At 55.9% G+C, this 13,714-nt stretch overlaps 1 protein-coding gene across 1 annotated transcript in view; it reads right to left on the bottom strand.

Annotated features, from left to right (window-relative positions):
* Positions 1-5,345: 5,345 nt before the first annotated feature.
* Positions 5,346-13,714, bottom strand: part of RNASEH1 (ribonuclease H1) — a 9,110-nt gene continuing 741 nt past the window's right edge. The window contains exons 3-10 of the mRNA XM_014589771.2: positions 12,831-12,924; positions 12,376-12,535; positions 10,892-11,056; positions 9,740-9,839; positions 8,770-8,824; positions 8,181-8,265; positions 7,359-7,483; positions 5,346-5,657 (exon numbers count right to left, since the gene is read on the bottom strand). Coding sequence (XP_014445257.2) covers positions 5,571-5,657; positions 7,359-7,483; positions 8,181-8,265; positions 8,770-8,824; positions 9,740-9,839; positions 10,892-11,056; positions 12,376-12,535; positions 12,831-12,924 — 871 coding nt within the window. The 3' untranslated portion in view covers positions 5,346-5,570. The remainder of the gene's footprint in view (positions 5,658-7,358; positions 7,484-8,180; positions 8,266-8,769; positions 8,825-9,739; positions 9,840-10,891; positions 11,057-12,375; positions 12,536-12,830; positions 12,925-13,714) is intronic.

The following is a 13,714-nucleotide window of genomic DNA, read 5'->3' as shown; positions in this document are numbered from 1 at the left end:
ACCTGCACCGCCGAGCCCGCGTATGCCTGTGGTCTGAGTGCATGAGCTGGCACCTGGTGGCCAGAGAATAGTTCACTGAGTGCGAATGGAAGCGCCAGGGGGAGGAGCACCCGGACAGTCCTCGGGGCACTGCCAAGCCGCCTGCCACCCGTGTGCATTGCTGCTTCCATCCTTCCCTACTCAGGAGCACCAATCACAGCGCCAGGTGCTGGCTGGCCACGCTTTAAAGACTGTTGGGGGCCAGCAGGTAGCATAGTGGTCAAGGCTCTGAACTCCCACGTGGCCGACCATGGTTTGAGTCCTGGACCTGGTGGCTTGAGATCATGCTGGGTGTATGTGCCCCCAAAACCCCAAGAGGAGGGAAAAGGATGGTGGCATGGCCACCCCTCCTGGGGGGTGATTTCTTGCTTTCTGTCTCCCCATCTCTGTCTAGTGAGCGGGTCCCACACGGCCAACTGTATGGCCCCAGTCCCGACCACGGCAGTTTGGGGAGCATGGGAGCATGGGTGCATGTGCGTGCCCAAGATCCTGCGGGGACAGGGAGACAGAGGGGAAGGGGTTGTGGCCTGACCGTGCCCCTCTCCCTCTCCCTCTCTCTCTGTCCCTCTGGCACACACACTCCTTCACAAAACGTAGAGACGACTCAGGCAGGCAGTTAGTAAGGAGCTGCCGGTCACCACAGCTGCGGTTAAGAGGCCTGACCCAAACTTGTCAGGCAGCAGATAGAGCCCGGGGCTGGGCCGCCAGGAGCAGAGGCCTCTGACCCTAACCAGTGCTCCGGAGTGAAGTGGCGGCCTTGGGGTTTTCTTTCATAGGAAAGTTCAGGAACAGCAGTGGGTTCTGGTTGACTTTGTTTCACAGATCTTGCTTTTCAGTGGCTTGACTGCAGGCTCGGGAGGTGGGGTGACGAGGACCACAGGACCTGGTGGCTGAGGGGACATCGACTTCAAAGCCAGTTGCCAGCGATTCTGTTAGGATGTGTCCTGGAGCAGTCCCTTCCACCTGGTGTGCGGGGACTTCCGACACTGCCCTGAGGCTCGTTTTACCTAAGCCTCTCCTCGGGGGTCTCAGCACAAGTCTAAGAGGGACCAGTCTTCCACGTCGGTGTCCAGATGCAGACAGTTCACAGGCTGGGAAGCCCCAGCCAGGCTGAGCTGCTCCTGAATCACCTGAAGGTCGTAAGAGAGCAGCGGGCCTAGCCCCGGTTCCACTCCAGGATTTCAGTCTCACTCCCTTCTCAGTCGCATGGCCAGGAAGGGAGGAAGGTGGTATTCGAACTTGGGGAGCCTTCCCCTACATTCTGCCTACATCACCGCTAAAATATGCTGCAGGAGGGTGTGCTGGTCTGCTCCACCACGGGATCCACCTCCCGTGGAAGGTGGACCAGGCCAGGGAACACCACCAGCCTAGCGGCTGCCACCTGCAAGCTGTTTCCTGTTGGGGAGGGAATGGGGGTGGGGGAGCAATTTGATGCCTTTAGACAGGCAAGCTGATGGAGTGCCTGTCTCTGCTTAAAACCCCCAGCACCCTGCAGCCCCAGCCATGCGGCAGGATCAGAGGAGAGCCGCTGTTCTGTTCAGTCAGGCCTCGCAGGCCCGCAGGGCTCCTCCTTTGATGGGGATTTCTTTTGAACCTGAACTGCCTCTTCCATGATAGCCGGCAGCAGCCCCACAGTATGCTTCATGACGAGAATTTATCACCCCAGTGTAGGCGCTGGGAAGAGGCTGTTTCCATGTTTTGAGAGACAGAGTCCTACAGGCTTTGTGATGGTCCCCAGAGTGCAGCAAAACCCACAGGGACGCAGCAGGGCCCGGAAGAGACCAAGGGACCACGTGGATCACAGCCGAGGCTCTGCCAGGGCAGCGACTCTCCAAAGGGCCAGACCCTGACCAGGCAAAGAGGCATCCCAAGGACACGCATACAGTGCAGGGACTGGGACAGCCATCTAAGGGGGGAGCAGCTCAGCAGGCAGGATGGGGGGTGGAGGGGGCAGGTGGCCCTGGGTGGCAGTAGCGACGTTCACAGTCACTTTGCAGTGGGCGTCGAGGGTCCTCTGGGCCTGTCAAGAGAAACGCCAAGTCTGAGATTTCACCCTCCCAGGGTCAGAGTTGAAGCCCAGGGCCTCACCCAGAGCCATAGCAGGGGCGGGGCTGGGTGTCAGCACAGATTCCTGAACCCGGTCCCCACGGGGGCGAGAAGGGGCCAGCCCTGCACCCGCACCACAACGCGCAGGAGAGGACTGACGGGGGGCAGTCGGAAAGGACAACTCCTCCAGACAGCCCCCCCACGGCCTTACACAGACCACACACAACCCCTCCAGACAGCCCCTGTAGACAGACCCTACACACTGCCCTCCTCGGATCGTGGCAGAAAGGCTCCTTGTCCCCACGCACGCGCTAGCCCAGCCCAGGCCGCGGTGAAGGTGAGAGCGTGTGCCCAGGGCAGGGCTTGGCAGGCCAGCTCAGTCTCGCCGCCCTAGGCACTCTCTGGCCATGGGCGTCTTGTGTCCTGGCTTGCTGCCCGTGTGAAGCGCCCGGGGCTGTTGATCCTTGGGCATCAGCGCGCTGAGTCGGCTGGCACTGACTCTGGGCCCTCGACGCAGTGAGAGGGCGGGGTCCCTGCGCTGTGACGGGCAGCCCTGCTTTCTTCGAGCAGGACGCATTAAGAGCCGTAGCACTCACCTTGCCTGCTCATGGGACTTAAGGTGGCAGAGTCCCATAAGTTGCTGTTGAGCAGCAAAGAAAACGAAGAAGGCGTCAGCTGGCACGGCAGAGAAGGGTCAGCTGTGTGGCAGATGCTTCTGTGATGGTATCTGTGTGCTCGCCTGACAGTGTCCCAGGGCTGGCCGACCAATCGAGGTGCCCTCCGGGCACGTGGTGCCCACTCCGAACTGCAGGAACGACTGAAGGCAGGGCCAGCCAGGGACGTTCCCCAGGGCGTGCACACCCTTCTGGGGTGGTGGGCGAGGGCTGGTCCGGTCACAGGCCTGTACAGGGGTCACTTGTGGGGGCAGTGCACCTTCCACCGACTATCCCTACGGAACCTTTCTTACAGAGCAGGTGCGGGGTCCAGGACAATGTAACCATAAGTTACAGGTTTGTTTTTGTGTTTTTTTTTAAGAATTGTTTAACGTTTTTTCTCTATCTTCTTTTTTTTCTTCCTTCTTTTTTTTCTTCCTTCTTTCCTCCCTCCCTTCCTTTCTTCTTTCTTTTCCTTTTTTCTTCCTTTTTTCCTTTCATTTTTAATTTGACCTGAGAGGGACAGAGTGAAAGAGTGAGCGAGAGAGTAGAAAGCAAGCCACCAAGTCCAGGACTTGAACCATGGTCAGCCATGTGGGAGTGTCCAGTGCTTTAACCACCACACAACCTGCTGGTTCCCTATTTATTTATTTTTAATTTCACCAGAGAGGGAGAGATAGAGAGGGAAAGTGAGAAAGCAAGCTGCCAGGTCCAGGACTTGAACTGCAGCTGGCCCTGTGGGAGTCCAGTGCCCTTAACCACCACGCCACCTGCAGGTCCAGAAATTAGGTTTTTGTATTTTTATGTGTGTTTTTTGGTTTTTGCTATAGGGCACGTGCGCTTGCCAAAAAGAGTGACAGAAAGACAGAAGCCACCGGGTCCGAGACTTGAACTGCGGTCAACTACATGGGAGTCCAGCAACATAGCCATTACGCCATCTGCTGGTCCCCAGAAGCTAGTTTTTAAGATTGGTTTACCAAGTCTATCAACGACCCATTCAACAACAGCTTACGTGGCCCGTGGTGGGCTTCATGTATTACCTGTGCTCATTCAAACCTCATTCCAGAAAAGAACGGAGAAAGTGAGGTGCCATGGGCCGGCTCTGTGACCGGCAGTGAAGGCAGCCGGGTCCCACATGGCCGCTGTGTGGCTCAAGGCCTGGACCCAGCAGGGTTGAGGAACAGCCGCGTTCCTGTGCTCCTTGCCCAGAGTTCCAGAGGAGGGGCTGGAGAGATGGGGTCTCGCTCTCCGTGAGGGGTGCACTGTCCCTCCATCCTCAGAGCACGTGCCCTCTAGCCCGCCCGACCTGCCCTGTCCTGCCCTCTCCGTATATGCAGTGCAGGGGGCCGTGGCCGGCCTGCTCAGGCAGCCTGCAGGGGACAGCAGAGGGAGCAACCGGGGCGGGGGGAGGGGGAGGCAACGTGATCCTGGTGCAGGGGCTCTGGGGACATGGCGTGGGGGGGAGGTCCAGGCCAGGGTGCGGTGGCGGTGCGGATTCCTGCCACCAGACCAAGACACTACGACCTGAACTCCCTCCAGATGAAAGGGCACTGGCCTGAAAGCCACGAAGCAGGCTGACACCCACCCGCGTTCTGGGGACACGCACGCACACCCGTAGGTGCTCCCTTCAGTTCACTAAGGTGATAACTGGGCCTGAGAGCTGCTACACACCCTGTCTCTGACATGAGCATGCCACAGGGTAACCAAGCGGTGTGTGAAGGGCAGCCACCCGGCCACCATGCAGCAGTAGATGACAGAACAACACGCCCTAGGCACCCGCCACCGTCGGCATCGGGAGGGCCCTGGCAGACACCGGCGTCCCATCGCTGCACCACAGGCCTCGTGCCTGAGTCTAGTCGCACCTTGGCTCCAGCTGCCGGCTCAGGACAGAGGAAGGTGCTGAGCGGCACCGTCAGGATGCGAGTGCAGAACCCTGCACGGGCAGGCGCAGGATGCAGGGCCTCAGCCTTCGACACAGAGAAGTCACTTTTGTGACCGTCAGGAACCGTGCTGCCACGGAGTGGCGGAGCAGCAGGCTGCAGGGAGGGGAGTGCGTGCACTAGTGGCTGGGGAAGTCCCGTCTTCCCACCCAGGGGGACACAGGGTACCCATCTTATAATAACAACTCAAGATTCAGGGTCGTTTCCTATATGACTTTATTTTACGACAAAAAGAAAATAATTTATTAAAAAAATAAATGACTGTGTCTAACTTGGGAGGAAGGTATACAGCTCTTTTAACAAAAAGACCGAAGAAATGTCTCAGAGGCTCACACGAGCTCCTCACTCTCCAAAGGGCATAACTGCTCCTCCGTGGCGGTCCGGTGGCCAGGGCCACCTACGTGACCAGCTACTCACAGGAGGGCCTGGCAGGGCATGTGCGGGCCGGGGGCTGGTGCACTCCCCGGTGAACTGCGTGGGGTGCACGCATCCTTCCTGGACACACACACGCAAGTGCGCCGTGCAAGCAGGGACTGAGTCCCCTGAACCGCCAGGCCGTGAGCTCTTTAGGAATACCGCCAGACTCTGCATCTTTTAGCCAGCGTCCTCTCCAAGCCCTAGCACGGCGGGCCAGCCTGGAATGAACCAGAGCAGGCCGGAGCCCAAGGCACGTTACACTGGACCCTCATGAAATGCTCGAGTCTCAGAGACGTCCAATTTATTACATGGCAAACACGTTTCATGAAACCATTTCGGAGAGTGCCGCCTCACCTCTCCGGCTCAGGGTGCGCGGTGCCCGCCTCGGCGGCAGTCTGTCCTGGACTCCACTCCAGCGGGAGAGCTCCACGGCGGCCACAGGCTCCGCCCCCGCCCCCCTGGCGCAGGCCATGTGTCAGTCCTCGGCTTGTTTAGCCCCTTCTCTTGCCAACCTATCAGCTTCTTCGTTGCCTATGAACCCTGCGTGGCCAGGAACATGCATCTGTTAAATAGAAGTTGTCCTGTTATTTTTTAACTTGAATATGAGCAATACACAACTACATCATCCCTGATGGGAAGTTTAATGAGACACGCCTGGCGGGGATGCGTGTGCATGCATGCCCCAAATCCTGAGAATGGAGGGAAAGGGACTGTGGTGTAGCCACCCCCCGGGAGGTGCCTTCTCGTGCTCACTCGCTCTCTCTCTCTCTCTCTCTCCAGTAAGCACATGTACTCTACAACAAATTTTTAAAGAAGAAAAATAAATGCAATGATTCTGGATCAGCTCTGTGACCTCGTAGTTAAGGGAGCTGGCTCCCACGTGGCCAGCCGCGTGGTTCACGTCCTAGGACGACTTGGAAATCACACCCCAAGTCCATGCACATGTGACGTGCCAAGGGGATGCCAAATGGAGAGGGCCCGTGGCATGACCACACCTGGCTGGGGGCACATTCTTTTCCCTCTGCCTGTCTCTAGAGAGCTCACAAGCCCTCTGACAATTTTTAAAACTAAAGAAAATTCAAAGATTCGGAGCCAGCTGAAGCTCACCATCACAGCTAGTTCTCCCTGACCCAGGTCTGCACAGCATGAGCCACAAGGGAACCTGGAGAGGCTTATGGATTAAAGCTCACATTTATTTTGGTGCAAAAACATAAGCTGGAAATCCATGCAGTATTTTCACAGGAGGCGTTTTCTGTGACCTCTTTAAAGACGGCCCTCGTACATCGTACGTGTCTGCAATGGGCACTCACAGAAACGCGTTCTGCTCCTCCAGCACGCGGCCTTCCTGTGCACGCGGCCTTCCTTCCATGTAGTGACGGGGCATGGCAAGCTCTCTAGGCAAAGTGCACGCATATCCGATGGGTGGATGTATGAGTGCGTGACACACACGCATACCCTCCCTCTCTGGGTGCTGGCTGCTAGAAAGCATGGACTTAGCAACCCTCGCTGACGGGCCTGCACGCTGCAGCAGACCTGCACACCAGGTTACCGAACTGCTCCAGGGCCCCGGGGATCAGAACGAGATGGGGCTGGGAAGGTACCTGAAGTTTTACCTTTGTCTTCATCGTTTGAAAAAGTCTTAATAAAAATGACCCATTGTAAGGAAACTACTTCCATTTTGGAAAACAGCTGGGGACTCAGCCCTCATCACAAGACGGTTGCTATTTTAACAAAATGCATCATAACTGAGTCTCAGTTAACCACAGTGGCCTTGCGTGGGCCGGCAGGACCTGCCTCCTTGACATGACGCGAGCCTCCCCCCAGCCCCACGGCGTGGCTGTCTATCCGCAGCGAGACTCTCCTGACAGCAGCACCACCGAAAGGGTCAGATGTGGTATACACCCAGTATTAACTTCACGGGGATGCTTATTTGTATTTACTTAATTGCTGGAGGGTCCATGCACTGGCCAGAGGAACAGAAAGTCAGAAAGCAACTGCCAGTGGCCACGGTCACACTGCACCCCTTCTCCTCCCGGAGTACACAAGCACCCACAGCCAGCACGTTTTCTAAGCTGCTGGGGCTAGGATTTAAACCATGGTTGACAATGTGGGACCGGCTCCCTTTAACCACCAGGCTGTGGGCCGGCCTGGGAACTGTGATTCAGCCGGCAACATCTAATTGCTTAAAGGAATCTGCCGCCCCAGTTAAGTGTGACTATGGCCCTAATGACCAGGAGACGAGCGCATTCGCCCGAGTACTCGCCCACTGGATCTCCATGCCCTGGGTGAGCCTCTCCAGCGCCGCGAAGTCCTCCCTGTTGACCACCTCTTTGCCTGTGCTGGTTTTCCAGCCGTTCTTCTTCCAGCCGGGGACCCAGTTAGTTATCCCTGGAAGAAAGCGCACTCAGAGGCCATGTGATCCTGCGTGTCCTGGCCCTCCCCCGGTCCACCTCTCCTGCCAGCTCCTGCCTGGATCCACCCCCACCCACTTACGAGGGATGGGGGAACGATGGAGATCCTCCTGCCCCAACCTCCCAGCTAGTGGAGACTTCAGGTATGCACGCCTGCACCTGACACGTTTGGTCGGCCCGGAAGGAAGCCAGGCCCCAAGGGGAACTCCCTGTGCGCCCCACGGCCAGGTCCTACCACTTACATTGAGCCCCCACCCTGGACTCTTTAACCCCTAGGCAGTGTTTCTACTCCGGCCTTGGACACACGCCAGGAGCACTCGCCTCCTGCTCCTCTACCTTGTACATGCCTACAGCTTGCAGCTTAAGACATCCAGCGGGAAGCCTCCCCGCCCCAGCCCACACGGGCCCCTGTACACAGCCCTCCCGAGAGGCAGTAAGTGCACTGTGACCGCCAGGTCACCTGGAGGCCCTGAAGAGCACAGTCACCCATGACTACATCTCCAGTGCCCAGAGACGAGGCCCGGGACTCCAAAACCCTCACCCTCTCCTCCGCACTGACAAGCCAAGTGTCACCTGTCACCGCCCAGGGCCTCCCCTGCGCCCACACCACCCATGGGAAGGGAAGAGCATCTCCCCGTAGCTGCAGGGCGGCGGCAGGAGGGCCGCGGGCTCACCGTTGATGGTGAACATACTGTCCGTGTACAGCACCAGCTTGCTGATGTTCTGGGCCCGCGCCTGCTCGATGGCCTTGCAGGCTGCCTGGGAAACAAGCAGACGGCCGGGCTGTAGGGCGCTCAGTCGGACAGCCAAGGTCAAGACATGGGCTGAGCCCTCTCTACGCGGGGATCACCTCTACGCGAGCGTACCACGTCCCAGTCCCCTGCTGACGGTTACTTCAGACAGATCTGGAGAGTTCTTCTACAGAACCCCTGTTCTCTTCTTTAAGTTTACTTATTTACTTCCTTGCTGCGGGGGGACCCTCAACAGGGTCTTCATGGCACGACCCAGCCACAGCTTGGGCCCAGATGACAACAGCACAGGGAGTGCTCCCAGCATGGACGGCGAGGCCTCAGCATGCAAACCCAGACCCCGTGTGGGCGCAGCACACAGAGCACCGCGTCCCCACTGTGCTTCTAGTCGGCCCTGGGGTCCTGTCATTCAGAATAGCCATACCCTGAAGTTCCTCCTGGACTGAGTACCTGTGGCTGGCACGGGTAAGGCCAGCACGCAGGACCCACATCCTCCAGCGCAGCTGGGACTTACGTGAATTTCTGCTCTTTGGTTTGTCTGTCGGCCAGGAAGTCTAACGCCCACATTTCTGTTCAAAACGGCATGAAAGAAAGTGAGATGAGAAAGCTAACTCACAAAGGGAGTCCGCTCCATGGATAAAAAGCTAGCACACTTTATTTAAGATGGCAGCGTCGCATACATACGCAGACTCTGACAACCAAACCCAACGTCTCATTGAAGGGCGCCAGGATATAGAGCTGACGAAGGGTTGGACAGAGAGTCAAAGCGAAGTTCAACTCTGACCCTGAAGTTGTCAGTGTGCGCTCACCAGCACTCACTCAAGCCAGGACAGTCTGTGCCACACGGGCACGAGTCCAGCTTTCCCAGGATTTGAGCTGGAATGAGATGTCGTAGAGAAGGGTTCTGTAACCCGTGAAGCCCAACAGAAGCCATCTGCACTAGCCACCCTGACAGTGCATGTGAGTCTGAAGCTCCCACGGAGGAAGTGCGGGACGGGGACTGCAAGGGCTCAAGGCGGGGACCCTGAGCTCCAGGCTGTCTGCACCAGGGGCCAGGTGCCTCTGAACGATCGCCTCTTCCATGACCTCGACCGTGTGTCTGATGAAGACCAAGGGGAACCAAGTCCTGGGCCATCATAGTTGTGCAGTGCTGGAAGGGTTCTGAGCCCAGGCCAGCCCTCATGCACCCTGCCACAGCACTCTGGTGTGCCAGGTCACCCCATGGTGCCACCAGCGAGGACACGTGGTGTAGCAGCCTATGCAGCCTATCATGACGCTGCAGAGTGCAGCCAGGCAGGGCTGCGTGGACATGCCAAGCTCCACTGTGTAGGGGACAAAGCCACACACCCTCCTGCCCCTGCGGAGCTGCTACTCCGGCAGGAACACAGGACGACCACAGGCTGGAGGGCCCACCTCACTGTCACGAGTTCAGAACGTGACACCGGAGAATTAAATCAGTGCCCCCCCCCGCCCCACTAACTTACAGAGGGTGGCCAGGCCCCCAGTACACGCCGATCCCTGCACGCGCCCTCCTGCGCCCGTTGCTGGAGCAGCAGCCGTCGGTGTAGACAACAACAAAGTCTCCTGTGAGGGAGACAGGAAGTCAGTGCCACCCTGCCCTCCTAGATCCAGTAGGCCTTAGGATTCGGGCGGGACTGGCGCTTCAGCAGAGGGTGTTTCACGGAGCCAGCGCGGCCTGCAGAGCATGGGGATTTCCGACCACAGGGTCTTCGCGTGCAGTCTGCACCAGAGTTTTCTTAAGACTGCCCAAAGTTAACAGCTCTGTCACCTGGTCAGTCACAGGATGGCGACCTCACACCTCAGCAGCCTTTACACATGGGAATGAGGACGATAAACACTGGCCCACATTTTGCCCATTAAGAGCAGTGAACAGGGGCATAATGGCTACGTCACTGGACTCCCACATAGTCGACTGTGGTTCAAGTCCCAGACCTGGTGGCTTAAACTCACACTGGGCACTTGTGCGTGTGTGCCCAAGATCTGGAGAAGAGAATGGAGAAGAGATTGCGGTGTGGCCATCCCCCCGGGGGGTGATTTCTCGTTTTCTATCTCTCTGTCTCTGTCTTCCTGGTAAGCACACATGCCCTATTGCAAAAACCTCTCAAAAAAAAAAAAAACCAGAGTGGTAAATGGGGGTGAGCAGGTGGCATGGTGGTTAAGGCACATGACTCCCACATGGCCAACCACAGTTCGAGTCCTGGACCTGGCAGCTTGCTTTCTCATTTTCTCTCTCTCAAGTGGAAAAATAGTAATAACAATAAATAATTCTTAAAAAAAAAAAAGTGGTAAACGAGGGTCAGCTAGTGGCATGGTGGTTAAGGTGCAGGATCCCACACGACTGGCTCTGTAGTTCGAATCCCAGACCCAGTGGTTAGAGGAGCCCACCGGGTACATGTCTGTGTGCCTGGGGTCCTGAGAGAACGGTGAAGGGGAGGGGCTATGGCACAGCCATCCCTCTGAGAGTGATTTCTCACTTTCCCCCTCTCTGTATCCCTCCGACAGGTACACATGCCCTATGGCAAAAAAGCAAAAAACGAAACAAGAGGGGGAGTGTTTCCCCTACAGACGCGTTTACGATGGTCATGTTTAAGTAAACGTGTCCAGGACAGACGCACCCATGTAGGAGAAGGCATCCTTGCCCAGGGCAGGGACCAGCTCCACGCTCTGCCTCCCATGTTTTGCACAGGGCCCTGGGTCCTCATCCCCGTCTCCACATGGCGGCTCCCGCAGGCGCTTGCTGGCTCTCACCGGCGAACTGTCTACAGGTTCGCTCTTCTGTCCTGAAAGAGAGAATCTGTCATGAGCCTGAGACAGGAGCGACCCGTGAGCTGACCAGAAGGAAAACTTATTTTTTATTTAACTTTATTTATTTACTTACTTATTTTAATTTGACCAGAGAGACAGAACAAGAGAAAAAGTGAGAAAGCAAACTGCCAAGTCTGGAACTTGAACCGTGGTTGGCCATGTGAGAATCCAGGCACTTAACCAGCATGCCACCTGCTGGCCTCCCTATAGGCAATGTTTTTAAGAGATGCTGACTGAAACTGCTCCACTCAGTGTTAGCTCACGGTAGTCAAAGCCGCTATGTGAAGTTAATGAAGTCACCGCATTTTTAAATCCTGTGCTCTAGAACAGGATTGCCTGTTCATCTTAGTCCTACAGATCTGATATCCCTCTGTGTGTGTGTCTGTGTGTGTGTGTGTGTGTGGAGAGGTTTATGCCATAGGACGCATGCGCTTGCCAGAGAGAAACAGAAAGTGAGAAATCACCCCCCGGGGGGGATGGTCACTCCGCAATCCCTTCTCCTCCCTTCTCCTCTCGGGATCTTGGGCATGCATGCACACATGCCTGGTGTGAGTTTAAGCCACTGGGTCTGGGACTCGAACTGTGGTCAACTACGTGGGAGTCCAGAGATATAGCCATTACACCAACTGCTGGTCCCTGATATCCCTTTTTATCAGGCCTTAAACTTCAAATAACCCTACTTTTTGTAATACATGAAATTAGAAGAAATTCAGATTGTGATTCTGTTCTAAGTGTAAAGGAAACTCCATATGTAAAAGTGCACGACATGACAGACACCACACTCATCCTTAAAAGCCGCAGCCAGCTCAGTCTAGTGACAGCAGTTTTCAAGAACATATGGAACGATGGCGATGTGAGGACTCCACACAACTACTAGCTGGGCAGCTGTCAGCCTATTTCTTGATCCGGAAAATGGAACCAGTCCAAGTATCTCCTCACGTACCCGTAGGCAGCTACGGCATGGACCACGGGGCATCAGGGTCGTGAAAAGCTAAGGCCCGCAGGTGATGTGCTGGCTAAGGCAGCTGGGTGTCACATAGCTGGCTGAGCAGTTCGAGTTCTGGACCTGGCACTTTGAAAAGCACGGTGGGTGCGTGTGTGTGCATACTCAAAATCCCAAGAGGAGACTGGAGGAGAAGGGACTGTGGTACAGCTATCCCCCCTGGGGAGTGATTTCTTATTTTCCCTCTTGCTGTGTGTCTCTCTGGTCCATGCACATGCCCTACAGCAAGAACAAAGAAAAAGAAAGGCTTTGAATAGTGTGAAATGTTGAGCAGATGTGAGTGGTGACTACCTTCTGAACTATCCGGGCTTGCGGAGCTCCTGACAAAGGCCCAGGCCTCCTTTTCTGTGGCAAACTTCTTAAATCTAGCAGCAGGAAACCGGTCCACCTGCACTCTGCACTCATTCCTGGAAAGACATGCAATGTTAGTTGAGACCTCCTCCCCTCTTAACTAAGACTCTTCTGAGTTTGGTCACAGGGTGGGAAAGGGCAGGCAGGCAGTTCCTTGGGGGCAGAGGGCCTCGCCTTAGTTACCACTCCAGCTCCATCAGACCTACAGCCTGTATCCTGCTATGTGGGCCACAGTGCTCCAGCACCACCCGGCTTTCCTCACTCACTGCATGCTAAAATCTGGGGGTCTTTGAAAAAAAAAAAAAAAAACTATTTTGACAAAAGAAAAAAAAAACAGTTTCTGAAATGTTGAGCAGATGTGAGTGGTGACTACCTTCTGAACTATCCGGGCTTGCGGAGCTCCTGACAAAGGCCCAGGCCTCCTTTTCTGTGGCAAACTTCTTAAATCTAGCAGCAGGAAACCGGTCCACCTGCACTCTGCACTCATTCCTGGAAAGACATGCAATGTTAGTTGAGACCTCCTCCCCTCTTAACTAAGACTCTTCTGAGTTTGGTCACAGGGTGGGAAAGGGCAGGCAGGCAGTTCCTTGGGGGCAGAGGGCCTCGCCTTAGTTACCACTCCAGCTCCATCAGACCTACAGCCTGTATCCTGCTATGTGGGCCACAGTGCTCCAGCACCACCCGGCTTTCCTCACTCACTGCATGCTAAAATCTGGGGGTCTTTGAAAAAAAAAAAAAAACTGTATTGACTACAGCAAAAAACATCAGTTTCTGAAATGCTTCCTCTGAATTCTGCAGCTACCATACACACAGGAACACAGGCGCCTACACAGCTAAGCCTTGCTATCATGTAGCCGGAAGTCTTGGTCGGCAGAGCACTCGGTCCCTGGTCCTCCCTCCCCACTTACTCACCCCTGAACTTGCTGACCACGTAATGACATGTGAAAACCAGGACAATTCAGCCGCCTCCGAGGCCTGCTGCAGGGATCCGAATGCAAATACTAGTTTACCAAAATTTGTCTTTTTAAAAGCATAGGGGAGGGTTAGATTAGGCATTATCTGAGTTCCTGCTCCAATTTAGCTGGTGCTGTGCTACCTTTCGGGTATTTAATTACAAAAAAGAAGGACCAGCGATCCCTGGCTACCCTCAAGCTCTATGTGGCGTTTCTGACACTCCGAACAGAACTTCCGTGTGGTCGGCCCCAGCGAAGCCCCGGGCCGACGCGGCTGGCATGAAGCCGGGCACCCCCGGCCCCGCCGGCCCGCAGGGGGGAGCCTG

Source organism: Tupaia chinensis, unplaced genomic scaffold, assembly GCF_000334495.1.
Source record: "Tupaia chinensis unplaced genomic scaffold, TupChi_1.0 Scaffold000377_5, whole genome shotgun sequence".
Lineage (NCBI taxonomy): Eukaryota > Metazoa > Chordata > Mammalia > Scandentia > Tupaiidae > Tupaia > Tupaia belangeri.
Note: the sequence above shows the minus strand (reverse complement) of the source record. Positions and strands in the feature narration are given on the sequence as shown.